The 27,935-nt window shown below is 42.5% G+C and overlaps 3 protein-coding genes across 4 annotated transcripts in view; 1 reads left to right on the forward strand and 2 right to left on the reverse strand.

Moving 5' to 3' along the window:
• Positions 1-1,457: 1,457 nt before the first annotated feature.
• Positions 1,458-9,026, reverse strand: klhl8 (kelch-like family member 8). The gene is made up of 12 exons (XM_084035345.1): positions 8,928-9,026; positions 6,835-7,054; positions 6,477-6,538; positions 6,087-6,252; positions 5,633-5,953; positions 5,360-5,546; positions 4,914-5,057; positions 4,509-4,620; positions 4,120-4,288; positions 3,878-4,037; positions 3,319-3,520; positions 1,458-3,163 (listed from the first exon to the last, which is right to left on the reverse strand). Exons 2-12 carry the CDS (start codon positions 7,030-7,032, stop codon positions 3,040-3,042), a joined length of 1,845 nt encoding a protein of 614 aa, XP_083891471.1. The 5' UTR covers positions 7,033-7,054; positions 8,928-9,026; the 3' UTR covers positions 1,458-3,039.
• A 670-nt stretch (positions 9,027-9,696) lies between these two features.
• Positions 9,697-14,765, reverse strand: sdad1 (SDA1 domain containing 1). Its single transcript, XM_084034997.1, has 22 exons — positions 14,582-14,765; positions 14,377-14,481; positions 14,163-14,261; positions 13,954-14,064; positions 13,144-13,215; positions 12,946-13,046; positions 12,797-12,854; positions 12,630-12,704; positions 12,422-12,523; positions 12,263-12,332; positions 12,069-12,172; positions 11,902-11,959; positions 11,769-11,827; positions 11,611-11,687; positions 11,409-11,506; positions 11,239-11,315; positions 10,994-11,123; positions 10,787-10,878; positions 10,501-10,694; positions 10,320-10,404; positions 10,021-10,182; positions 9,697-9,930 (listed from the first exon to the last, which is right to left on the reverse strand). The coding sequence occupies exons 1-22, from the start codon at positions 14,669-14,671 to the stop codon at positions 9,883-9,885; spliced, it is 2,067 nt and encodes a 688-aa protein (XP_083891123.1). The 5' UTR covers positions 14,672-14,765; the 3' UTR covers positions 9,697-9,882.
• Positions 14,766-19,310: 4,545 nt separating this feature from the next.
• nedd4l (NEDD4 like E3 ubiquitin protein ligase) overlaps positions 19,311-27,935 on the forward strand; it is a 39,874-nt gene continuing 31,249 nt past the window's right edge. For both annotated transcript variants that reach the window (XM_084034990.1, XM_084034991.1), the window contains exons 1-5: positions 19,311-19,623; positions 21,290-21,363; positions 25,183-25,264; positions 26,829-26,867; positions 27,243-27,296. In XM_084034990.1, coding sequence (XP_083891116.1) covers positions 19,579-19,623; positions 21,290-21,363; positions 25,183-25,264; positions 26,829-26,867; positions 27,243-27,296 — 294 coding nt within the window. In that variant the 5' untranslated portion in view covers positions 19,311-19,578. The remainder of the gene's footprint in view (positions 19,624-21,289; positions 21,364-25,182; positions 25,265-26,828; positions 26,868-27,242; positions 27,297-27,935) is intronic.

A 27,935-nucleotide genomic window follows, 5' to 3' on the forward strand; every position in this document is an offset into this window, starting at 1 on the left:
TTTAAACTCATGGAATAATAAATAAAAAAACAAACTTACCGCAAGAAAGAAGAGCAGCAAAGCTGAGCAGCTGCAGAAGCATTCTCTGTGTTCTGTCCATGTTTCTGTCTTCACCTCTCAAGGTGTGTTTCTACACATCCTATCAGCTTGAAGACGTTTTTCTTTCTCCCGAACTCCCCTGAACCCGGCGTCGTGTTGTGTTTACGAAGCGCTCCGGCTCTCCGTCAGCAGACGTCTGAGCATCTCCTGGTCGGACGGCCTCTTTTCAGCATCCGGCCGGGTCCAAAGACTGAAAGCAGTAAAACACAGATGACAAACGCTTGACCTCTTCACTCATTTTCTAGTCGTTTGCCACCATTAAGCATTCAAATGTTTCAAAACACCAGGATTTCATAAAACTGAAAAAAACAAAAAACAAATACTGACATATTTTATAAGGTTGAAAACTTGCTGAATGGAATTTAATGGAAAACCCGTTTGAGTGAATTGAATGTGCTTTATAAACAGAGGTATTTAAAAGGTAGAAGTACACATACTTGAATCTGCTGGTAAAAGTACTGGTTCAACTTCTTTACTCACTGTAAAAGTGAAAAAGTACAAGCTCTGAAAAGTACTCAAAGTATAAAGTATTCCTATGAACGACATTTCTACTAGCTGTTTGTCTTTTTAGAAAGTACAGATATTTTATTTTTAAACGTAGGAAGCAAAAGTAAAAAAAAAAGTTGTACAGACGCCTGAAAATACTTAAGCACAGTAACAAAGTATTTGGACATTAAAAGGCTGGAGATGTGTGTTTTTTCATTAGAAAACAATGACAGAAGGAAAATAAATAGCCTTTTTGGCAAATCCTGACATTTTGTTTGGTACCATTTATTAATTTCCCTTCTCTCAGACAAACTAAATAATAATAATTCTGTGATATGTGTGCCGAGAAGCGACACCACACAGAACATAACAATACAAAACGCAAGCTCATACTATTTATTTGATAATTCAACAGGTGTCGGCCATCTTTAAAACCCATGAAAGACGCCATCGGCTACATTGGTGCACACGTCCCGACTCAGTGAAACCACAAAGTCCAGAAGGCAGAGTTCAGAACAACCACATGTCGACCATCAATAAACCTTATACTGCCAAAGCTCTGCCTCAAACTGTTACTTTTTAACCTCCTTTAATAGGACGTTACAAAACGATAAAGTACTGTTTGATCAAATTCTCATCATGTTGCTCGGAATCGAGAAAACTCCTGATGCCCACAGAAAAGTGTCGTTTTACGAGTCGGCATTGGGAGTAAAACGACACACCTAGCAGAGTCAGACTGGTAGGAAAACATGAACCGGACTCTTTCATTCAGACCTGAGGTGATAATTACCTAGTTTATAGTTGGTACCAAGAAAGGTAAATTTTGAATAAAAAAAAAAAAGAAAAGAAAAATCAATTCAAAATCCCACCAATAAACTTTAAACATGACTTTATTGTACCAATTTATACCAATACCATGTAAATAAAAAGCACAAGATGGAAGCAGTCGGAAGGAGGAAGAAAAACACAAAAGTACATCAAGTTTACAAAAGACTTACAAAAGAAGTTTCTGATCTTATTTGCTAACAAAAAGTTGGGATCGAGTGTGTCTCAGTTTTGTAAAAATGATTAATCAGTTTGATAATATGCATGATTAATACACGGTACAAACTGTGCAATATATATATAAAGCATTTGTTTTAAAGTCATCACTCTGTCAACATATTCTGAGGGGGAGGGGGAACAGTTGCCAGATATTATTACATTTTTCATAGATATGGCAGAAATAGGCAGGAGTGGTAAATAAACATCTTCAAACTCATAACGTGAAATTCTCCATTCAGGACAAAAATATTCTCTGACTTCACATCTATTCTAGGAAAAATAGTGCACAGCAATGGATTAGATAGTGTAGTAAAAGGAGAATACCAAAAGATACACCTATTTTATTATACAAAATGTCCATATATTAAAATATAACTCAACCATCTGCGGAAAAAACAAACCTCAGCTGCATCTCAAACACATCTGAAAGCACCCGATTAGGATTTCTGACAGTCCAGCTATCGTCAAACACAAATCTTGACTTTTAATTATCTGTCTCTGTCAGGTTGAACAGATCTCCATACAATAAAACTGAAAAAAAGAAGTGGAGGTGCAGCGTATTGCTCTGATTAGTCCTCGCCCCCTCAGGAGGTGTTGAACCACGTTTGCATCTCCAGCTTCCCAGAACGTTCTTTTTCTTTTTTATGTTCTGCTGTTAAATTCCATCGGACCCGTCACCGATTTTGTCCCATTCAGCTTTAAATGATTGTTCGAACACACATCACAGACTCCGACCGCTGCAATATGATCCAGCTTGCCGCAGCCGGAGCTGCTGATAGAATAATTCTGAAATGCACCTTTTAAGGAGTCGTAACTGCTCCAACGGATGCTTTCACTCAAACTGGCTTTAATCTTGGAAATCCTTTAGACATCTTAACTTTGCATTTCGGATTCTGATGTTAAAATGTTTCAACTGCACAGGCTTTACTGCAAAGGAAGTGAAAATAACTGCAGAGCCAACCAGTAAACCAGTATGAGTTCATACTGGCCTGACAGTCCACGTCTATAATGTGCAGCTAACCCAGCAGTGTCGAATCCAAAATCACCTCTTATTCTCCAGACGTTAGTATTAAATACTAATGTTCCCTTAAAAAAAAAAGAATAAAATAAAAATAAAAAACACAGTACAAAATACTACATTACTGATTGCAAAAAGAAGAAAAAACACCAGCTGGAGTCATGAAAACATGTCTTGATTGTGTCGTTTTGTCAGTGAAGACTTGAGATTTGTCAGTAGAAGCTCCCTAATATTACCGATCGCTGTGTGCAAACTGAGCCATCAGCTGAGAAACGGCCGCGTGTTCAGACGGCCGGCGGGATCGCTTCGTCACTTGGTGCTTCGTGTGCTTCGTGATGAGATATTGGTGGCGACCCGGCCCGTCGGTCACCTGGAGACGAGCGGAGCGGCGGTCACATGCAGTTGGCCACGTTGCTGGAGCCCTGGCCGACGTCCCGGATCTGGCTGACGTGAGACGAGCAGACGGCCACTCCGGCTCCGGCGCGGCAGTGTGACACCGAACCCACCAGCTCCCACCTGAACAGCAGGAAAGATGATTAAAGCATGACATTTTTAAAGCTGCAAAATGAATACTGTTTCAATTACAGCACTACTTTAAATGTGGACTCCTGTCTAGGATATTTACGTAAGAAATGCCTGATGTGCACCTCAGGAACACATCGCCTCCTCACCTGTTCATTCGAGGCTCAAAAGCCTCCACCGTGTTCAGGTAGATGTTCCCGTTGTGACCCCCGACTGCGAACACTCTTCCCATGACGGTGGCCACCCCGACCCCCCCGCGCGGGGTGGTCAGCTCGGACACGTACTCCCAGCGGTGCGTTCGTGGGTCAAAGCGCTCCACCGAACTCAGGGGCGAATTGTCATCGAAACCACCTTTAGGAAAGACGATCACGAGGATTTTATTTCAAATTTGAATTAAAAAAAAAAAATCATATTGCTTCACACAGGTAATAAAAAAAACACTATTTCCTGGATCCTCGGCTACTGACCAGGCGAAAGGCCACATTTTAAAGAACCTCGAATGACTCTTCAGATTCAAGTGAGCAATAAAAACCTCACTCTGTGAATCAGTTACCAGATCTCTGCACAAAACATGAACTTTTGTCTTTCCTCATTCATGCACTTGTGTATAAAATTCTAGGGTGTTTATGTCGGAGGCACGTGGCCACGTAGATACTAATATCTTCTATATTGCGGGTGTTTGGGATGAATACATGTTTTCCCTCTCACCCACTACATAGAGGCAGCCGTTGAGTTTGCTGACTCCGTTTCCAGCCCGCCGCTGGCCCATCTCACTGATTTCTGCCCACTTGTTGAGGTGCGGGTTAAAGCGCTCCACGCTGGACAGCGACGCCACGCCATCGTTGCCTCCCACCGCGTACACGAAACTCTGCCAAAAAAAGGGTAGAAAGCAGTGAAGTCCAGAGCAGATGTCACATATAAAGTGGATTGCGTTTCCTTTGAGGCCTTACCCCCAACGCCACGGAGCCCACTCCTCCTCTGGGAGTGTTCATCGGCGCCACGGCACTCCAGCAGTCACCCTCGATGTCGTAGCGCTCCACGTCGTTGAAGCAGGAGTTGTCATCCAGACCTCCAATAGCATAGATGGGACCACCGAGGGCTGCCAGGGCGATACCCCTCCTGGAAAACATACACAATGCTCCTTAAATAAGTGCTGTAAACATATACTTGGACATTTAACAGGAAACAACTAAATGCTTGCTTGTCTTGGCGAAAGAGAACAAACGGAATATGTCAAATAAAAGTTATACAGTAATTTAAGATAAACTAAGAAACAGAAATTCAGACGGTACTCTCTCAAAGTCCCACTCAAATTCAGTACATTGTGGCGTCTGTGTACCTCTTGGTGTTCATGGAGGCTTTCATCATCCACTTGTTGGTGAGGGGGTCAAACATCTCCATGTTGCCCAAGTGCTCGTTACCATCGTGGCCCCCGACAGCGTAAACCTTGCCTGAAGCAAGCCAACATCAAATACACATGAAGATGAGTCTCGGATTGATTATGTGCCCGGAGCAAAAGAGAATTCAATTCACATAAAATGAAATAAATGGAAGAAACACAGAGCTTTAACTTGACCATCAAAATAGTAATCATGCTCTTTTGCACTCAAAATGCACCAGATAGACCCCTAGAGGGCGCTAGGTCCAACCAACATGGGAGATGTGAAGGTGTTTCCCTCTTTCATGGTTCAACTAAAGTTTTAATTTATATATATATGTATGTATAAATAAATTCCCCTCTTACCTCCGACGGATATTACACCCACGTGACGCCGTCTGCTGTTCATTTCAGGACCAAAGAACCAGCTGTTCTTCGTGATGGAGTAACACTCGATGCTGCGAAACGGGTCACCGGAACCCCCCCGGCCTCCCACGCAGAACAACACGCCTGAGGAAACGGCCGGAAAATAACTAAATGATGGCACGATGAAGGAACACACGACATAATCTACGCCCACGGAACAAAACACATTTTCAAAAAAAGATGAAAAAGATATATGCAAAACAAATATGACAAACTTATGTGATGAGGAGACTAAATGTGTGGCTGTTCCAACATAAACAAGAAGGTTTCATGCTGGGTATTTATTTATTTTTTTAGGATGATAACAAAATGTGCTGCGTGTTACTACGTGCCATAAAAACCAGTAGTCACATGTTGGGAGCTAAACACCACCAGACAAGTATTACCTGCAGTGTGTTTCCGGGGTATTGTACGCAGTGAGTACTCAAAGTCCAGAACCACCTTGTTGCTGAGGTGCAGGTGGTAGTTTCTGGCCTCGTCCATGAGGTCGCGACAACTCAGGTTACCTTTAATCATCTCCTCCTTAGCCACGGTTCCAGTCAGGAACTCCACGGGGAGCAGAGGGAGGCGCACCTGTAGGACAGAGACCAGCATGAGCATTACACATGATTGCATAAAGCTGTGAAATGTAACACTGATTTCACAAAGCATTCTCTCACCTGAGACATGATCTGGTCCAGCCAGGCCTCGTGGTGCTGTGGGTTCGCCTTCAGCCATTTCACCGCCGCGTTGTACACCTGCGTCTCTGAGTGGATGTTGAGCTCGCTGGAGGACAACAACGTGCGCAAGTGCTGGGGAGACACGCACGTGAAGTCCTCGCACTCCGTCACCTCGGTGAAGTGTTCGCAGGCGTAGCGGTCGGCCATGTCCATCAGGTCCACGCGGTTGTGGCTCTCGGCGAAGGTCCGCACGGCCAGGCAGTTGGTGGGGTGAAAGTGGGCCTTCATGTACTCACAGCAGGCTCTGGCTACCAACTCCACCTAGTAGGTTCAAAAGCCATGACGTGAAAATACATATTTACAAATGATCCATTATGTAACATCCATACAAATTGTCCTCCCATCTTGAATTGCTGAATATATATTTACATTTATACATTTTGCATGTCTGTACCTGAAGGATGCAGGCAGCATAGAGCAGGGGTTGAACATTGTCCACAGTTAACGTGAGTTTGGAGGAGTAGGCGAAATGCACCAAGTCCTGAATGGCGTCACCATCGAAGTCTTTGATTTCTATCAGTTCCTGTTTAGCCTCAGACATCTCGGACAGGAACATGGCCCTGAGGGAAGACATTTAGAAGACATTTGGGTTTTTTAAGGTTCATAAAAAACCCAATGGTGTTTTTTTAAATACTATTTTCAAATAACATGCATCAACAATCTTTCTCCTGAATCACAAACTCTTCTTAAATCATTATGAAGATCAATGTCCTCGAGAAATAAAAAACAAACTCCCATCAGGCTGTGCTGAAAACTGCGGTTACAGGCCAAGAATTGAACATACCTGAAGTAAGGGATAACACACGCTAGCACTAGCTTGTGACATGGTATCAACCTGCTGCCAACCTACAAAAAAAAAAAAAAGACACAAACATAAACTACATGTTTAAACAAGCATTATTAGGCTCCTGCTTATCAAGTTCCACAACATGGCTGCTCAGCCAAAACACTGATTTCAGCAGCTATTTAGGGATTAAATCAAACAACCACACTCAGCTCAAACGTTTGGGAAATAAGTGTCACATCTATAAAATATTCTTCGTGAGATCACAACCTTTTAACCTGACTTTATGGAAACATGAATAAAGAAAATAAGGACAAACAAAGCTCTCTATTACGAGATACTAGATAGAGTGACCTACCTTCAGCGTGACATCACAGAGCTCCCCCACTTCATAGAAATGCCTGAGGGAGTTATGGAAGTCCTTCCAAGCCTCATGAGCCTCGAAGACAAAGGACCCGTCGGGCTCGTAGTCGGCTTTGGATGCCCTGTTTCCAGGCCGCTTCTCCTTGGGCTTAGGCTGTTTAGCATGGTCTGGCACCACATCCCCTGGTGCCATAGCTGGCTACAGGTAACAACACCTGCAACACAAATTGACAGACACAAAACTGCTTTATCAAAATTCAACACTGGAATCGCGAGAATATAATTAATGATAATCACTGGCGATAAGTAGGCCACATTCCCACTGCCATCAACTGCATCGTGTGAAAATAACGCCATGCAAATAACATTCCACAGGCTTCAATGGAGGAAACAAAAAGGGAAATCGGTGGAGGGGACGTTGCCTGCCAGCTGAGCAAGTTTGGTCAGTATTCCTCCCCTCTTTCCCCCCCTTTTCAGTGTCACCTCACCTTTATTCATTCAGCAGAGACTGGAGCCAAATGTGAAACAAACAAAAAAACAGGGCAAGCAGATTCCTACAAGCCAACGTGACAAACCACGGAGAGAATACCGTGCAATCAAAACCCACTGGAAGCGGCCTACCTTCCTATCGCTGAACGTGATGAGAAAATCCCCACGGTTGATATGTCAAAGAGAATCTGAGAGCAGACAGCCAGAGGCCAAAGCTCCACCCACACCTTACCGATGATACACTGTCCCTTCTTTTAAGCTGAGACTGAATAGACTCAGTGTGTCCCCCCTCATCACTAGTCCCCTCAGCTACAAGAGCAGAAGCATCAAGCCCAATCATATGCACTAGTGATCAAGGGATCTCCACTACTGCTGTACCAGGCTTCACCATCTTTTAAAACCACATGACTCTGTAACGTCCACTTGATTCAACTCCCGGATTCAGGACCACTTTTATGGCCTCAAGATGATAACATCGTCACGTTGTATTATTTATGGAGGAGCCAGATAGTCAATAATTTAACGACTGACAGATTTGCACAACTCAACTGTACTGGAGTAGAAACTGTGTGTGTGTGTGTGTGTGTGTGTGTGTGTGTGTGTGTGTGCGCGCCAAAAGCAAACCTCTCATTAAATTAATACATTGTTTTCTATGCATCTACCATTTGTGTACAAAATGCAACCAATGCACAACATTGGGTACAAAAAAAAAGGCAATGAATGCTGCTTTGTTTGGCCTTTGAACGGAGTATAGTGACAGTAATTACCCAACTAATGAGCTTGCTTCCTGCAGACACTGAATTACTTTATTACCCAAAGAGACTGAGGGTGAGGCAGCTTGTGAAAGAGGGTTATTTGCTATGCAGTCTGATTAAATGTCACACATGCACTTTTTTGTTTTGTTTTGTTTTACCATCTGATCTTTGCACTATAAATGCCTTCAGGTCACATAACCCGCACACTGAATTGTTTTGTAAATACTGCTTTGTGGTGTGATCTTTAGTCCCATCCAAACTGCCCCTTATTGCCCCAAGCATGTCATTTACTGAAGTATGAACGTGGGCAGGCTACTTTCTTCTTTTCTTCTCTCTCTCCTTTCTCCAAAATCCACAATAAAAGGTGACTCACATGTAACAGATATGCTTTTTGACGACTTCGAGAATATCAGGATGAGAGTTGTTCCCGGATGTAACCGTTAACATACAAGCAAATAACGTTGCAAAACGCACAGGTTAGCGGTTAGCCGTTGGGTGTTTAAACGACAGCTAGCATCTTCAGATGTCATCCAACTTTAGGATCCGTGTAGTGGCGTCTCTCTCTCTCTGAAACCGGCCGAACTGTAGCGACGCGACGCTAAAAGAACGCGATAGAAGCATCTAGACTCACAAATTTGGCGAGATTAACGTCCACTAGCTTGTTTGCTAATGAGCAGCTAGCGAGCGTAGTAGCATCCGTGCGCGAGCTAATGTTAGCCGGCAGGGTAAAGGATGAGGAAGGATTAGCGAAAACACGCAAAACAAATGAGCTACAAGTGCACATACGATGCTGGATGATCGTTACGTTAAGTGGAAAAAAAAATCTAATATTCAGTGTAGATACCTCATGTCGTAGGAAGAATTAAGATGCCGGCTTCATTGAGCGGAATGTTTGGCATTGGGCAGTGGGCACGTTTGTTGTGATTTCAGGTGCTTCATGGGTAATGTAGTTTTTAGGCGTGAAGAGCTGAAGGAACATTAAATCCTCGTTCTTTTTTAAAAAGCTGCCAATGCAGGTTAAAAGCAGCCTGTTTTAAGATTGTTACGTGAAGCATGAAACAGAAGGACAGAACATTTAGACAATACTATATTATATTATACAGTAATGACCAGAGGGGAACTATAAACACATAAATAGTGTCACTTTACTTCGAGTCATCTCAATTTGGTCTTCCAGTAAATAACAGACATGCTCAAAATAATGCAGTAAACCAAAGAGTAATGTGCAAAATATTATAATTGCCATAAAACTATATTGACAAGTCGAGTCTGGTTTAAAATTATACATTAACAAACACCTTCACCTCCTGATTTGAGTTGTATTTACTGTTCATCAGTGCAGCATCTGCATATTTCACCGAGCAGACATATTGGTCATCAATACGAGGACATTACTGTCCAAAAGAAAACTATTTGGGGGTCCAAAGACACAAAAAGAGACATGCCTGCTCAGTGAACGGGGGTGAATGTAGACACATGTAGTACTTTTCTTGCAAGTTAAACAAGAGGCCAATGGGAGTAAAAGCTGCAGCATGAACATACCCCCCCCTAAAAAAAAACATATATAACATATATATACCCATACAGAAACCCTCACACAAAAATGATGAAAATTATCAAAAAATGTTTTTTTATTTCAGAACAGTAAATGTATGCAGTTCAGTTGCTGAAATAATTACATTAATAAGCCGACCATGTTTGAAAGGCTACTTGAAGGACGTGTGATATTATCCGACATCGTCTGTGATGTTCCATCAGACGGCCGGCACCGAGCGAATACAACAATACATGCCGTTGTCCTACTTGTACTGCTTCTTCCTTCTCACCAGTGCATCCCGTAGAGCGATCTGGATAAGGAAATCAAAATATTACCAGTTAAAAAAAACAACGTATTAAATCTACATATACACGGTCAAATGTATGTAGCCGTTTCTGACCTGTTTCTCTCTGAAGGAGCGTTTGCCTTTGGATCGGACATTCTGACTGTGTCTCATCATCATGAAGTTCTTCGTCTTCCTCTTCTCCTTGTTGCTGGTGCTGGCGTGCGGGTTCAGCTTGGTATGCTTCCTGACGAAGTCCTTCCGGTCAGTCCGTCCCGCCTGGAAAAAATCAAACGCATCATTAGAGACTAAGCGGTTGATTTATTGAGAACTTGGTTCAAAAGAAATTATCTGGTTCCAGCTTCTCAAGTGTGAATATTTGCTGGTCTTGTTGGTGTTAATGATGAAGGTTTCACCATTGCTGTCGCCAGACGCGTTTCCTTGTCATCCTTCGGTTTCTTGTGCAGTTTCTCGATATTCCTCAACGTCAGCACCTCCCCTCTGAAGGATTTGAGATAAAACAAATAAAAAAACCTCAGTGTCTTATCAACCTTCATTATGATGATGCGTTAAGCTTTTTGTTTTTTTTGTCCTGACCTGTTGTCTTCCTCCTCATCGTCCAGGTCCACATTTTTCCTCTTCTGGCCCTTCCCCGGTGCCCCGTTGACCTCCTTGGCCAGCTGGACCAGACGGATCTTCTTAAAGTCATCTTGAGTCAGAAGCCTGCTGCTGCTCACCGCCGCCGCCTTGGCTTTTCTCTCCTCCATCGGCATACTGTCAAGCTTCTCCTTCTGACACAAACACCCAGAACTCTTTGTAATTAACCAAAAAGATACCAAACACATTGACATTTGGAGAAGAAAAAAAAAAGCCTTAATCTCACCACTTCTGTTGTGTCTTCATCAGACGAGTGGTGAACGTCCACCCACTCCCCATCCTCACCATCATCACTGATGCTGGCGCTCTCCCAGCCATCTGTTGATAAATAGCACCAGACATTGGTCATCTCTATCCACACACAGAGTGCTGTATGAACCTGGATTCTGTTGCTGTAAACCTATAGATCCAATAATAAAAAATAGCTGCTCACCTCCGTCTTCCTCTCCCTCTTTGGTCCCCTCCTCTACCTCCAGGACTTCAGCTCCAGGGATGTAATCTTTAGCCTCAAGCTCTCCGTAGTCTTTGATCTTAGCCTCTGTTGACGCCTCGGTGGGTCTCCCCTGGATCAGTGGCAGAGTTTAATTATTTACATTTTAACAGATGGAGTAGTGTAGCAGCTGGCAATATTGTTTGTGTTTGTAAGTAAAAGTGACACAGAGGTCACGGCTGACTCACCCGGTCCCTCTTGTGCAGCATATGTGGATCGAGGCTCCTGAACAGCTGGATGATTCCTCTGGCAGACATCATCACATCTGAACGCAAACAAAACCGTTTTGTGGGTGAACAACACACGTGCACATACACACCTTTACTTTGTGTGGCATGAAAAAAACAAACAGACTCACTCTTGTCTTTGTGGTTCTTGTATTGAGCCAGGTCCCGCAGCAAGTCCTCGTTGATGGCGAGTGGACAGCGAGCGGTCACTTCCTTGATGGCATTGAGACTTGAGCACAAAAAAGGGGGGGGGGGTCGAGTTTAACGTAACACGATCAAACAATCCCTGGTATGGTTGCTACAAAGATGCAGATTTGTATTTCTGCCACTCACCCCACAGTCATAACCTCGCCAGAGTTTCTGTCCGTCACAAAGTTGTTGGCGATGGTCATGATTACGGGTTCGATGACCTGCGGGAGCGAGGATAAGTGAGAGTAAGCGAATGGTTGCGTCGACTCCAGCGTGGACAGAACAGACGGATCGGAACGTACCTCTGGTGGGACGAGGTGATGGGCAGCCTGGGCAGCACACAGGAGAATCTTCGTCACATCTAGAACGGCAGCGGCTCGTTTAAAACATCTCGGGTCAAAACACTTTCATTTACTTACTGGGAGTTATGGTTACCTCTCTGATGGGGCTGCAGAAACCTCTGGACGAAGGGGTAGAAATTGAAGAGGAAGAGCTGGAAAAGAACAAGAGTCTTATTTGAGGACACTTTTCACATCGAGCAGGACTTAAACACATGGTTTTCATAATTAATATATTTCAAAGTCACCCAGGAGCAAACTTACCTCGTGGATTCCAACCAGTCTGGATATGAACTCCATCATCATGATCTTCACCTCGAAGCGCTCTTTAGACGCTTCCAACTGCTTCAGGAGTTTCTCGGAGAAATCTGAACAAAAAGGAGACATTTGAGCTCACAGTTCTGTAAATGACTCTAAACACATGTGCAGTTGTCGTGGCGACGCCAGGCGAGTCTAACCTTGAGGATCATGAATTAGGTGGATAGCAGAGAAATTGAACACTTCCGGCTTCCTCTTTTTCTTGTGTTTCTGCAGACAAGAGTTAAAAGCAGTGAACTGAATTCAGATCCAAAACACAATGATGTGTCTCATGACGTAGTAGTAACAAGTAGTGGTACCTTGAGGACTTTCATGGCCTTTTCCAGCTTCTTCTTGCTTTTGGAGGTTTTCTTGCCAGTGGAGTATCTCACCTTCAGGTCTCGAACTGATGGTCCCTCCGCCTGAAAGACGAGACGCACGACTATATCTCACATATGCATTCAACAAACTCCTTCTATAATGAGAAACAACTGTTCTCTAATTACTTTAAATATTTTTGGTACTTGCCTCCGAGTCTGAATCGCTGTCATTCTTTTCGTCCTCATCTTTGCCCAGAAAGAATTTAAGACTGGCAACGACGATCTAAACAGGAAGAGAGGCAGGCGAGTCTCTACAGCGCAGCCATTTAATCAATATATCAAGCTATGCGTTGCTTTCAATGTGGGGAAACATACCTTCGTCACCTTGGAGAAGCATGCCGTTGTAACCACATTAACCGTTTTGGGATCATTCCTGTGACACAAAACAAAAAATAGACAACCAGGTATAAAAAGTGAAAAATAATAAGGATGTATAATGAGTCCGGTGGGGAAATGAAACCCACCATATGTTCCTCTTGTACAGCTCCACCATGACGTCTAAAGAGATCTTCGCCGCGATGGGATTGCTGTCTCGGAGCATGGTGTACATGAAGTTCTGTAACGTCTGAAACGCAACCAAGCAGGCGTTGAGCGGTGACCGTTTTGGAAATCACACAATCAAACGCGTAGCATGTAACGTGTGTGTGAGCACGTGCACGTACCGTGTTAACCTTGTTGTTCTTGTGCTTGGCATTGATGTTTTTGATGTCTACCACGATGTGTGTGTACAGAGTCTGTGGAGGGAGAAGCAAATGTCAACAATTAAAGAATCACATACAACACCAAATAACTTTGTCAGAGTTATGGACTACAATTGGGGTTTAACAGCCAAATCGTCCACAAATTCAGCCACTACTCTAAACTTCTACTGCTGCTATTTTGTAATTATAGGAGAGTAATTTATCAATAGGTTCTTATAAGTCCAAGGTGTTTGTGTCAGTCCAACAGATTAGGGTAGATAGGAGATGTCTATTAGGCCTGTTTGATTAATCGATTTTAAATCGTAATCGCGATTATGTAGTTAGGACGTGAAAATCGTCAAATCGATTTTTCAAAAAGTTAAAGTTCTGCACTTTATTCATTCATTTTTGTTTAATGGACACACATTAAGATACATGTGAAAGTGAGGTTTTTCCTCTTAATCCCAAAAGATTTTTTGTTGACAAGAGGTCTACAAGAAGATAACATGGAGCAAAGCCAGATGGCAAAAGTTCATTATTTGTTCTTTATATTAATCCCTTGAAGGATTTTTTTTGTTTAATAATAGCAAGGTTTGCACTAAAATCCCAATGGGGAAATTATTTGCAAAATGTTCAATAAAAAACAGCATATTTGAAATAATTTCTTCGCCTTTTGTCATTTCACAAAATGATCGTAATCGAAAATCGGATTTTGAGAGAAGAAATTTAGGATTTTATTTTTGGGCAAAATCGAACAGCCCTAATGTCTATTCAACAGGAAAAAAATCCAACCTTTCTGAGAAGTTTGTCGTGACATCGCAGCAGCTCAAAGAAGAGCGCCAGGAGGCCCGTGGGGTCGATCAGATCTTTATTCCGCAGAAGAATCAGCGCTTTGCAGAAAGTCTGACAGAGACAAACAAACAAGAGACATTTAAAAAAAAAAACCTGAGAGAGAGATTTCAACAAATATGAACCAGAAAATGACTTAATGCGTTCCTCACCATTCTCAGGTCGGGCTCGATCATCGTGTGGTGACTCATTAGCAGCTCTGACAGCTCTTGGGGGAAGCTGGACAGGTGCTGCAGGTAGCAGTGAGCAACCTTAGGGACAAGAAGGACACTTAACTACACAATAATTACATTTCTGAATGTATCCGAGTACATTTACTGCAGTGCTTCATGCGTCTATACCCCTCATAGCGTAAACTCCTGGTACCTGAGAGAGAAACATGACCAGTTCCGCCAGATCCTTGTTCGGCTTGTCGGGCTGAAGCCTGAAGATCTGCACATTTGACTGGTAGTGTCGGTACTGCTGCATAAACTGTTTCGAGGCACAACAACAACAACAGACACTCGTGATTCCACACCAACAGCGAGCCTGCTTGCTAACAACTTTAGCACTCTTGGCTAACAACACTTACCTCCTCCGCGTACGACTGCGGGTCCCTCTTTATGAGATTCTGCAGCTGCGGCAGATTGTTTGGCAGCTTGTTGTTGTGTCGCCCCGACATGTTTACGAGAGCGACGTTGACAAGAAAAGGGACGAAAAAACAGCCCGTTTACAAGGCAAGCGTGGCACACGCGTAAGCTGCCATTTAACTGGCAGACGTCACTTCCGGTCACGTTCTTCTTCGGAGTCCAAAACCAACTTAAAGGCGCATTACCGCCACCAGCGGGACTGGAGTGGATATAATATATTAGATATTCCAGCTTCTTTATACACACTTTAAATCTTCCCAAATGTTTGCCTTTCTTAATTACTTTCTTTTTTTCACGTTGGATTGTTTTTTCTATTCTATTTTACACGTGATTGAGACTTTTGTGACCTTTTCTCAGACGAGTTGTGAGGTTTTTTGTTGTTTGTTTTTGTTTCTTTACTAGGATTTACGTGCTGCAATTAAAATTAATTTAATGCCAAATTGTCGTTTTTTTATTATTCATGTTCTTTTTGTTGGGGATTTGTGTTTACTGTACTTTACAGTACAGTGTGATGAGGCATTTGTGAGCACGAAAAGCGCTTGAGAGGTTCTTAAATTCTCGTGCATGCTAGTTCGTCTTGCAGATTAATATGCTGCAGGGACATTTTATGCTAAATGAAAAACACATGAAGCAAATGGACAGGGTTTAGTGCACATCCAAGCACTGGGTCTTGATCATAAGTGTCTCTGATATCTTTGCTCTGTAGATAAACTCTTTCAATGTTATGCAAAAACATGACATTTTAAGAATTAAGAGACAGGAAACATGTTTGCTACAGTAAAGTTTTTACTGTAAATGAAGTAAAAAAACACTCACATACCAACATATTTCAAAACCCAATGACATGACTGACAATATTCAATGTGTTTACATATTTTCCACAAAAAAGATGAGAGAATGAACAAATGTACATAAGGTGACAAGCATTTCTTTGTCTTATAAAGTGACAGAACAAACGTGCAAGAACACTGTTCTCCATACGTTATTCAACCATTATAGATTGCGACGTCTTTACTGCACAATTTCACATGCTCAACTAGAAAGGTGCAGAGAGTGCAGATCTCTGCCAGATGTGCTTCTCCAATGTTTGATTGAAAAAAATAAAACAACTGGCTGAATCCTCTCCTCGGACGTGTTTTCCATTTGCAGGTCTCGAGTCTCATTTAAGATCAGGCCAGATGTTTGCACCGTTTCTGTCCATGTGCACATCTCGGAGGTGATTCAAGCTTCATGTCCATTTTTCCAACAGCACACGTTTAAATGTTAAACGCGAGGTTGATACACGATAATAATACAAAAGGTATAGACCAACTGCGTCTCTGGACGCAGAATAGCGGCTGGCGTTCAGCGACTCACTCAGCTAGTCTCATCTAGCGGCTCCTACCAGCTGTGGTAGCGAGGTCATTAGTGTGAGTTACAAATAACCTCCTCCCTTAAATTGACAAGAGCACAGCATATGATTAGAATCTTGTTAATTTTAGGAGCCATGGTATTCGAAATGACCTGCGATAATATTTTGTACACTTTGAAATGTCTCATTGCTCGTTCAACCTGTCTGGTGGACGCCAGCTGTTCCTCAGCCGTGGCTATTACCAACTTAATCCCTTTCTCCTCCAGCAGCAAATCCTCGACGGCCGAGCCTGGATCTGCCATGACCTCATCTCCAGGTTTTAACAGGTCTAATAATCCTGAGCTCATGGTTATGTATTTGTCTCTGCCTCGCCCTACATATGCCCCAGAGATGAACATGATTAGTCCACATGGGGCAACAGCGGCAACGTACTTCGAGTCATAATAACGTGAGCATGATTCCACGTTTGAATCGAGATTTCGTTTTTTTTCTAAAAGGCTTTTACCGCAGTATATAACACATGTTGTATCGGGGAAGTTCTTCTTAAATGCTTGAGGCATGGTCGCTTGAATGGTTTCTTTTGGAAGCCATGGAATCAGGGGTCGCAAAACTACCTCCAGTTTGTCAATCCAGTACAAGATTATCTCCTCGGCCGTGATCTGTGGTACATAAAACAGATCGCCGAGATCACTAATCGCCCGGTTGGTTTTTAGTTTCATGAGTGTCAGGAGAACTTGATCCTGCACAGAAATGTTAAAGGCATCGCAAGCGTGTCCTTCCAGCGTTGACACGAGGACGTCAAACACTTTGAGGGTCACGCCAGTGAAGCGTAAAGCGATGGAGTCGTTTTGAAGCAACAACAACCAAATCTCATCCTGCACATTTCTGCCGGTCGTCTTGAAATAACCGTGATCGTGTTGTGCCGAGTGCGTCCAGCGTGTGTGACCTGAGCAGGGTGGTGGGTCGGGGGGATGTGCAGTCCGGTCTGTGATGGCTGAACACAAACACACAAAAGTATCAAAGTTGTTAGAAAATAGGAGAGTAAACACTATAGACACACACACACACAACAGGTAGGTCTGAATCCCTCCCATGTACAAAAACAGGGCTTTACAAAACTCAACATTACAAGTTTCACAGCTGTTGATGGATTAGATTGATCAGGTAAGAAATTAACAGTTCAGTGTGTGGTTTAGGGTTGCAAAGTCAGGGGATATTCAAGATCTCCTCGATACCGGATGTTGATATTACTCTCCATAATGTTGTGCAAAGAAATAACTACGGAAAACATGTTCAAACATGTTAATGTTAGCTAAGCTATACAAGATGAAAACAGCACACATACAACTACTTTGTGTTTGTATTGAGTCCCCAAAGTGAGGGGACACGTTAGAAAGTTTTTGCCGGTCAGCCATGACTACAGAGGCCGGACAATAACAAGCCACCGAGGCTAACAGGCGAGTAAGGGTTAACTCTTCGTGTATATAATAACACATGCTAAGACAAACTCTTTATGACTCAAATAACAATATATTGCCTTACCATTGTTCGAAAGTTGAACTTCCATAGCCTCCGCCATTTCTGGGGGAAAAAACAACAAAACAGCGACAAAGCCGGGGTACCACCAAATAAGCTAGTTCGGAGAGAGGGGGTTGGGGGGGACGTCATGTATGACATCACACATTATGATTGGCTGTGTGAGAGATGAACCTGATTCGCTGGGCGCGCCTAAAACCCGCCCCCTCTGGCTTCTGATTGGATATTGCCTTCCAAGGCTTAGCTAAATTAGCCTTTCTTGAAAAGAGGTACACGGACATACATGTGGTAAAATGTACTTCAAGAAAATGTACATTTTAATATTAAAATGTACATTTTTAAAGTAAAAAAGACAGTTAAAAACAAACAGTAATAATATGTTAAGATATTCAGTATACTTGTGTATAGTGGTGGGGGAAATTTCCAGATCTTTAATGGTCAAAAGTATTTTGTGCTTGATGCTGGTGCAAAAAAAAAGAAGAGGACTGAGGCACGAGCTGCAGCCAGATATTAATTATTCTTCCACAATAAAACTGTTCACTAACTGTCTGGACAGTATCAAGCTCCAGAGGATGGAGCCATCACGGCCATCTAGTGGCGCTTTGGTTTGACAAAGCAATCTGTGTTTATGTGGTCTTGTAATATACATCTAGGCGGCAGCATAGGACCACCAACAGTGTTGCTCATGATGACAGACATTTAAGAAACAAACATTACAGTCACTTGTCCCTAGATATGTTAGAAAGCTGTGAATGAATTATTGCATCTTAACAAAGAAGAGACCAAGCATTTAAACAACACAACAACAACCAGTCACTACAGGTTATAGTTACCAGTTTATTACATTATTTACAGTTTTTAGTTAGCTTATTGTCTGGAATAAATATTTAGGCTAAATATTGTATATTAACTCTTACAGGAAAAACACATGTAATTTTACCATGTCATATGATATGAAATACATTAATAATGAATACACATATCGGAGCGTGTGGTAATCAAACCCCCAAAATCAATCAATCAATAAAAACAGGCCTACATTATATATGAAAAGCAAATTCTTGGCCACGGCACTGGAAACAAGAACAACTCACTGTAATGTTCTATATTACTTAAATATATAATGTATATTCACATGCTGCACAGTAGCCATAACCTCACAATATAGGCTTATTTTTTTTGGTAATTTATATCATTATTTACGCTCCCTTGTTTTCACATAAAATAAGGAATTCTGAGTTTGAGAAAGAGAGAATTAATTTGCCACAGTGCCTCCTCTGACTTTTGCCACTTCATTGACCTAAATTCGTGATGCAGAGCAATAGTTTCTTCTTGGGCTCTCTGCCCATGTCTCCTGTGATTGGCTGTGCTTTTTCACAAGCCCCGCCTCTGACATGAACGCGCTCAGGGCTGCCCGGAGCTAGTATAGTAGTGAGCTGGAAAAAGGGGATATTATTTATTAAAAATACATTTAAAAAAAATCTTGACAATGTTAAATGTAGTTTTTTTTACGAGACACACCCTCACGCATCCTTAAAAAAAGGGGCTAAAAACACACACATTACCCACATACCTATAGGGGCGCCACGCCCTCCCCCTACTTTATTGGCCGTTGAGGAGCTTTGGGGAATTCCCGTCGCATCTGATTGGTTAAGCTTGACAGCAATCACGCGTAATCGGCACACGATTGGCTGAGCTGTAGGAGGAAGTCAAGTGTCAAAACGTTTCGGGGGGGGGGATAAGCTCGGAGTTGACAAAAGCGATCTGTCTCAGTTGAAACATTTTTTTGGACACAGTGTATTTCTTTCTGTGTGTGTGTAATTTCCAGGTCGTGTACTGGAGGGACCACGCTTCTACGGATTACCATAACCGACCGCGAACCACATTCCCCGCGCCGAGCCGAGGACTTGGTCTCACCGTGGATTTTAACCACCGCACGGGCAAGAGAGAGAGGCAGAGGGAGAGCAAAGTGGGACTTTATTGTTTAAGGCTAGCTAGCTAGCTTTGCCGAGCGGCTTGTTTTCCTGTGCATAGCGTGGACCGCAGAGCTATATGGCTGCGAATTACGAGCCCATATATGGAATATCAGAAGATGAGGTAAGCTTTAATTTCAACAAAGCTTTTTTTTTCATATCACGACTCTCACCGGAGGAGGGGGTGGTGGTGGTGGTTCAGCCGTAAATAGCTAACACCAGTCGCTAGCCAAGAGTCAAGCTAACGAGCCCTCACCCACAGTAACATTCCATAGTAACGTCCGAGCAGGTTTCCTGCCCGTATGCACGTCCACTACTTCACTCACCTTAACAGCACTCCTTAGAATCGGAGACACACTTTTTTTGTTTCCACGGAAACCGTTCGTTTCAAGCGAGCGAGCTCAACAGCCTCGCCATCTCTTCCCATTTGAATTTAACGACTTGTAGCTCCAAAAGTGCTATTTCTCAGGAAAACAAAACCTACCAGCAGACGTGCAGAGACAGAGACAGCTGTTTGTCGAGTCAAGCTACTTTGTTGTTGTTGTCAACAATAATGAAAGCTATGTGATGGTGAGCTGACAGCTCTGTCAACACATTTGACTTGTGTGTGTCCAAGTAATGGCAGGATGCAAACGTTTTTTTAATTTTTGCATTATAGTCAAGAGTCAAATGAGGACACTGCTGAGGTGACAATTAAAAATCATATGCTGATCGAGCTGCTGTCATATCAGCCAACTTACCTGTCAGACATTATTAATGCATTATGAAACAGCAAGACCTTTTCTTCATCCTTATGATTATTCATTGTTGTTTGGGGAGGAACGGCGTGTCATCAGTAGGCTAAAATGTCACTTTAAAATCAGGATTTAGTGGACACTGAACATTAAAACTGTCCGATATCTAGGTATTCCAAAAATCCATTACGTTTCTGACATTTAACTTTAAATCAAGACCAGAATAGGTAACAATAAACTTAATTTCACTGACTATATGAGAAATCTAACCCAGCCAGTGCTTGTGCTGCTTCCTCGATGATAACTCTTTTTCACTTTCATAGCCGTGTGGTGCCCAGTCTGTCAGTCATTACTACAAAAAACAAAACAAAAACCATCCACACACTGCAACACAGGGCACTTCAGAAAGAGCAGGCTAGTTTGGTGGTTAACGTTCACCATATTGCAGCCGTTAATGTGCATCATGTAACCGCCACAAGTCATGGTTTTAAGACAATTGTGGCTCTACATTCCATGAGACTGCACTTCCTATGAGGCAACACATTCAGAAATGCTACACCCTCTGAACAAGGCCATGGCCTCAGGGAACAGCTGGATTGGTCTGGGCTCCCCTCCCCGCTCCCTCCTTTGCTCCATTCTCTAGCACATATAAAACATTGCGACAGGATTTGTTGGAAGCCTTCATGTAAATATCCTTAACTGGATTCGAAAATGTCCACCGAGACTCAACGTGTCAGTGATTTCATCTTAGACCCCATGTCAAGTTGCAGTCAAGCAGAGGAAAAAAATATGTGTGATCCAAGCATTGTGCGAGGTGGTTTAACTCGAGTTTCCTCACACATTTATTAACATAACGTTGCCTTTTCTCTGCAATTCTTCAATACAGCTTATGCCATGTCATCTGCCAGGCTCTGAATGTTGACTCACTCGGGACTAAACACCTTTCAGATACAAACTGTTGACTTAAAAACGCAGGTTGATATGTTTGAAGTGGCTTGAGGTTATGTGTGAGTTTGAATTCATATTTCCGGTCCATCATCTTTCTTTCTTCTGCAGAATGAAACGAGAGTATTGCGGGTTAAGGTCATTGCCGGAATGGATCTGGCAAAGAAAGATATCATCGGAGCCAGGTGAGCATCATAGGAGTTGTTGTTGTTGTTTTTTTTAGACACACCAGAAGAAGCTGTTTTATCAGAGGCTTAATAGTAATTACTTTAATACCAATATTGCTGGATTGATGTGTAGCACTGCCTCCACCTCTGACATGTCATCTCTTTTGGCCAAGGATTATATTTTAATATGTTGGCGTTTGACTCTCTAAACATCACCTATTTCAACTGTTTTGTAACATTAAAAACATCTATAGGAGAAAATTCAAAGATAAGACCAAGTGCAGGTGCTGTAGATATGTCATTACATATATCATCCTGCCCTTTTGATTTAGTGGGACTCCTTATGTCCTTTCAACCTTAGGTAACCCAGTGTTATGCACTTTGACTACACTTGTTTCTTTATTAAGACCTTGAAGTCAAAGTGTTAATCAATGATTACCTACCTGCCTCTCCCATACTACTCATAACCTCTATTGCTGTTTTTCCCAGATAATAATTATACATACCCACACGCTTTCCCACACATAGGAAGACACAGTGTTTAAACTTAAACATTTATGGGTCTTTGAAAGATTGTGTTCATCGAGGAGCCTTTTTATTATGCTGTCAGACCACACCTCCCTCCTTATGCAATTCTGTGTTGAAGTCACAACTTTTAGGCGACGTTGCAAGACAGTCCTCCTTGGAGATGTGTCTGTGTTTGTTTATCTTTTTTTTTCATGCCCAAGTGAATTTAAACTACCTACCTGTTTGTACTTGCCGTTGCTCAAATGCCCTGATCAATTAATAGCGCACAAAGTGACCATCAATCTCTGTGAAATCAGATATCCCTTTATTTGTGTGCTCTTGGTTCATGCCAAATGCGTCAGTGAGTAACTTTAAGTATAATACCTGTTTAAGTTTAATGACTTCAGAATTAAATGGCATGAACCCATTCATGCACTTGCTTCCGTCAGAATGAGCGGTCGTTCTTTCTGCAGCAGATTTGTTTTCCTTTCAGGAGGTCGTAGGCTGACGTTATTTTTCAGAAAATCATACACTGGAGCTTTAATCAAGCCAGGTGTACAGGAAGAAAGCTATTAAAAATGTGTCATATCTGGGGATCCACGTATAACTAAGTTGCTTTGATTCATTCCCGACAACATGCTCACTGCAAATTGTCGGTTGAACTTAGATTCCTGTTCAAGACGCAGCCCTTTGGCCTATAAAGGTCCACATAAATACCTCAATAAATCTGTACAAATTACAAATAATATTTCATGCACATGGAATGTAATGCAAATACCGCTGAAAATCACATGTTATCATTCTTTAACTGCGTCTTCATCAGTCACTTCTGCTGGTAAACAGCACGAGAAGGTCCAGGAATAGCGTAGATGAGACATCTGCATGTTTTTTATGCAATTGGCTGAAATTACAATATGACTAGTGTTGATCTCATGTAGAGAACACTACCCCCACTCTTCGTTTACAGTAATTCATTCAATCAGAGCTGTGAGAGAGCCGTCATTGTCTGTAGAAAGAGCCTGGCATGTTGTGGCGCTGTGTGAGTGCCACTCACATGCCAGAGTGCCACCCCGATGCCCTGCCGGCAGGACAGCTCAGCCGGGCTCAGGAGAAATCTGAACTGTGATGAAGAAGCTCTGAATGAGGTCTTGGCTGTGCGGCTCGCTACCTCAGGAGACAGTGCTGACTTAGCAGTCTGTCACCTCACAAGACGCTCAAACAGCGCAGTCTTGTTCTTTGTTGTCTTGTTTTTGCTCCATACTGGTTCCGACTGCTGCAGGATTCTGTTATACGTTGATTTATTGCCTTTTCCTCCCTTCGCTCGGACTAAATGAAACACCCCGAGGTTTTTCGTTGTTGTTCCGGTGAGGTGTTGATAGAAACCCGAGCATCTCGCATGCAATAACAAAGTGGAGCGAACTACCATTCGAATCCAGCAACCCATGTCTGCTTTCATCTCCCAGTGTTGACCCGAAGTAGCCTGTATCCCTCAGCAGGAGCGTTGTTGATTGAGGGAAGGAGACACGAAGGAGTCTCGTTGCGGTCGAGACACAGTGGGTCCATTGTTTTAGTTGAGCCACAGCACATCACAGTAGCATACAAACACACAATTTCAGGCTATGGGGTTCCTGGAGACGTTAATTAACAATCAAGCTCCAGCGGTTTTTACTTTGGAGACATTTTAATCTCATTTGGGAAAAAAAATACCGTATATATTTTGCATCCACTCTGCCCTTTTTCCTTTTGCTGTCTCTCAGCAACATCCTGAGAATCAATGTGAGGCTGCGCTCCAACTGGCAGGCCAAATCTAATTTTGGATATATTTTATACTGGAATTAGATTGCTGCTCAAGTCTGGGGAAAAAATACAACCTGGAAACTCATTATGGCAAATCAGATTTAAAACACATTTATAGATGGTTCGAAAATATCATTCAAATCAAATTTCTGTGTGTGTGTTAAGTCCAGCCACTGCAATCAAATGTCATTTATGACACAGGAAATGCATGAAGGGGCCGAGCGCCAACTTCTCATCCAGAGCACCCGGAAATCATTGATTGTAATTGCTTTTGGGATCATCTGGGTTCTCTGTGCTACATGTGGTCTGCTGCTTGCTGTTTTTCCTCCACGCTGGAGGAAAAACACCAGTAGATGTGTGTCCTGAGATGACTCCTGTCAATGTATATGCACACAGAAGTTATTCTAGGAGACGCAGAAGATTAGCAAAGAAAAGGGCAGAGAAGTGGAGGCTTTACGGGAAGTATTTGGCTCCCTACTTAAGGATGATCGGTAAGCCACTTAATCGATTAGTTGAGAAAATTAATCGGCAATGATTTGGGTCACCGATTAATCAATTAAGTAAAGATTTTTGGACTTTTGGTCACACATAGCAAGACATTTGTTGATGTTATGTTTGACTATGTGATGGGCTTTAAAAGATAAATCTATGCATCAAAAAAGTAATTAGATATAGATCATAAAAAATAACCACAAAGTCAGGGGAAGTGTGTTTTCTGTTATGCTACCATGAGGTGGTTATAAAAGGCAGAATCTTGTGCAAAAGCCTCCATTTTTGTTTGTTGTGACAACGAAACCTCCCCACATATTACCTGCTTCATGTGATATACACAAGAAATGTTATTATTACATACACAACAAGAATACAAAATAAAATGCAATCAGAACAAATAGTAATCGTGTTTGTGAAAGTGATTTTGTTCTCCAGGTTTAGGTTTTAATGAATGTGCTCTGGAGGTTTCGGAAAGTGTCTAACCCGATGCTGTGCCCCCGTGTTGCCTTTAGGGACCGAGATCAGTCGTGTAATTGGTCCGCCTGGTGAACAGTGCAGCTCTGCCCCTCTGTCTACAACTCACTAGAGATTTTCTACCCTGTCAGCACCTTCAAATAAACCAGTTGGCTGTTTTTAAAATAGCACGCTCACACACTCTACTTACTATTTGTGCCCAGCACACCTCAAAAAATGCTTTGCAGTTTCTATTTTTGGCCCTTTTTGCTTTGTCAATAAGACATTATAGCCTAATCTCCACGACGCCCAAATGCAGGCAGTTTATTATCTGCTGGCCTGTTGTTGACAGAGGGAAGACTCAGGTTGCGGGTGTGGAAACAAATGGGGGATTTTCACTGAAAGGATGTATCTGGTCAGCAATTACATCTGCAAATATCTGTTATTTGGTAAACTGCTCGTGGGACTGTGTGACTCAGATTTGTACCTGTGAATTTGCTCGAGCTGTTACAAAGTGAGAACTGTGAAATGCTCAAGATCATTTTTTGGCCACTGATTTTTTTGTTTGTTGTTGTTTTGTTTCTGCAGCGATCCTTACGTCAAACTTTCCCTTTATGTCGCCGACGAAAACAAAGAGCTCGCCTTAGTTCAGACAAAAACCATTAAAAAGGTAAGTCCGACGGTAAGAAGTGATTTTGATGCGTATGTAGCATACTCCTTACAAACGGACCTTTTTTGGCTCGTGGTTTCAGACCTGATGAACTCTGATGTGTTTGCACCGTATCAGGTTGGCCTCTCCCTTTTGCGGTAGTCTCCTCCCACACACCTGCAACACGCATTTACAGCACTGCCACTCACGTGTGACTTTGTTCATTCCCCTTTTAAGTCACAGCTCCCTCCTAATCCCGTCACAAACACGACTACCGCCCTTCCCTCAAATCATAGGCAATCGTATCATCTTGAGAGATGGAAACCACCGGAAGGCAGTGCTTCCTTTTGCTCAGTAGAGTGTAGAGGGAGACATTGGGCAAGCTTGTTTCCCCCCCAGTGGCCTATTTTGGGGAGGAAATATATTCACAGCAGGGGGAGCTATTACCTATTATTAGTGTAAACTCCATTCAGAGAAAGCTTTAATGTTCATGTGGGCTGTGATTATTATTTTTTTATTTAACCAAATGTCCATATTTGCTGCCCACGGTGCAGAAAGCTCTGGGCTATATGGTTTAAAATTAACTTCTGCGTAACATGTTATTCTGCATCACGTGTTATATAATACACAGGCGGGAATCCCCCAGTGATTTCTTCTGTAAATTCCTCCTCTTTTTATTGGTCGTACAGGTCGGCTACATGTAGCTGCCGTCCAACCCTCTGCTGGAGTCGGCCAGCCCGGGCCTCCATGCAGGCACACATATGCTGCCAGTGGCCACGCTTGTCGTACTGGATATAAATAGCTGACAATGCACTGCTATGTGGAGCAGAAAATGAAGCATCGCCGCTCGGCTCTTCCATGAGCTCTATGTGTCTTTAAGTGGGACACCTTTGACGGCGTCTTTGTCGTCGATGAAGAGTGTGGCTTGTGGCAAGATGGCATGAAAAAGGATGACAGACGTCGGTAATTAGAAGCTGCCCTGAGCTTCTGCCAAATATTAATTATTTCACCAAGAAGAATTTGACAGATTTTTTTTGTTTTTTGTCAAAGGGCAGTGGGTTCATTTAGGATTTTCTGCCATCTCAGCTGTTGTTTTAGCAGAGATGTCATTTTTATCGCCGGCGTAAAATATTGTAAAGCGTTTATTAATCAGAGTGACTTGCGAAATTAGGGCTTCGTCGACATTCTGGTGTCATTTCAATCACCGGAGGAATTTTGATGAGATTTGTCACATAGTTCTCAGTCCAATAAAACGTCAAATGTGTGAAGCAGGACGAGGAGAGCCTGTGTTGTGTCTGCATGTAAAGCTGATCATCCAAGAAAGTGGATGAAAATCCTCATGGCTGTTAATCTAGGGACGATAACGCCAATCACCGGGACACGGCGTTCGCTACGAACCTCCCCTTAACATCATAAAAGGATCATTGACGCACAAGATTGAGCCTTAAATTTCTCAGTTGGGCTCTTCTCTTCCTCTAAGTTGGATATATTTCATACATCTGTTCTGATTTTCTGTGTAAACTGATTACGGTGTTTACTGTTAATTCATTATCAGCCTAACCCACGTCTGTACTTTCCGTTTCAGACCCTCAATCCCAAATGGAACGAGGAATTCTACTTCAGAGTGAGTTCACATTTCCAACTGTTTTGTGTGCTTTATTATTGTTTAGTCTAGAGTGGGCGTGTCTTTTGTTGCACATTAATTGAGAGCCGAGTTCCTCCTCCACCACCATGATTAAACGGACCATAATCGAACATTAGACGCACACACGCACGATTACTTCTCACTGGTTATTTATTTAAGAATCATGGCTCAGCATTACGTTATGATTATTTGCAGGTTGACTACTTTCAACTGCAGTGGCCGTGAATTATTGTGATGCAGAAGCAAGCCGGCTCCGTTTGTTGCTATGCATGTGTGTCTACATTTGCCTTGTGTGCCACATAACAACTGGATGACCGCTATCTAACCTCTGCTGTTATTTTGTTGCTAACACAGGTTTGTCCGCAGAATCACAGGCTACTCTTTGAGGTGTTTGATGAAAACAGATTGGTAAGATTCACACGTCGTAACCTCTCACCCTTCACTCTCTTGCATATATCGCACATTATTGTTTAAAATGTATTTTTCAGTCATGGTTTGACAGCTGGTCACCAGTAATCCATTTAGGTAGCGATCCTCATGCCTCCTTTTAATTTACTCCACACAGCTTGTCGGCACTTCAACAACTATTTAGACATTGTGTCTTTTTTGTTGTTGCTGATGATAACATTGGATAACGTTCCATTTCCTTTGGTGATAATGAGCTTTCCATGAGCACTTTGTTTTATGGTTCACTCTCAGTTATGCCATTAAGACATCAGTTTGCCACCAAATAAATTGTGATGATGCGGTTGTATCGTTTTCGACACCATTTTCCTAAATTAGCGTTGCTGTCATTTCACCACAGGGATCATTAACAGCCTGGATTGCATTGACTTTATCTGCAAAAGTCTTCACAGTTGTCTTCGTGTGATCTCTGAGAACATTGCTGGATTTGATAGTTCACTAACAACTCCTACATTTCTCTCATGTCGAATTTCTCAGATTTCCATCACAGTTGAACACTAGTTTCATTGACTCGTGATGTTTAAGCCCGTTGCAGACCCCTCCGTTGCCATGAGAACTAGATTAAATGTCTGCACAATGTCA

The sequence above is a fragment of the Eutrigla gurnardus genome (genome assembly GCF_963514095.1).
Source record: "Eutrigla gurnardus genome assembly, chromosome: 19".
Lineage (NCBI taxonomy): Eukaryota > Metazoa > Chordata > Actinopteri > Perciformes > Triglidae > Eutrigla > Eutrigla gurnardus.

Excerpts from the sequence above, each read along its gene's own strand:
- klhl8 (XM_084035345.1), bottom strand. The coding sequence starts at position 7,032 with ATGGCACCAGGGGATGTGGTGCCAGACCATGCTAAACAGCCTAAGCCC. Across the intron at positions 6,539-6,834 it reads TCTGTGATGTCACGCTGAAG|GTTGGCAGCAGGTTGATACC; the intron begins GTAGGTCACTCT and ends TTTTTTTTGTAG. Across the intron at positions 5,058-5,359 it reads ACCCCGGAAACACACTGCAG|GCGTGTTGTTCTGCGTGGGA; the intron begins GTAATACTTGTC and ends CCGTTTCCTCAG.
- sdad1 (XM_084034997.1), bottom strand. The coding sequence starts at position 14,671 with ATGTCGGGGCGACACAACAACAAGCTGCCAAACAATCTGCCGCAGCTG. Across the intron at positions 11,507-11,610 it reads GGCGAGGTTATGACTGTGGG|TCTCAATGCCATCAAGGAAG; the intron begins GTGAGTGGCAGA and ends TTTGTGCTCAAG. Across the intron at positions 11,316-11,408 it reads CAAGAACCACAAAGACAAGA|ATGTGATGATGTCTGCCAGA; the intron begins GTGAGTCTGTTT and ends GTTTGCGTTCAG.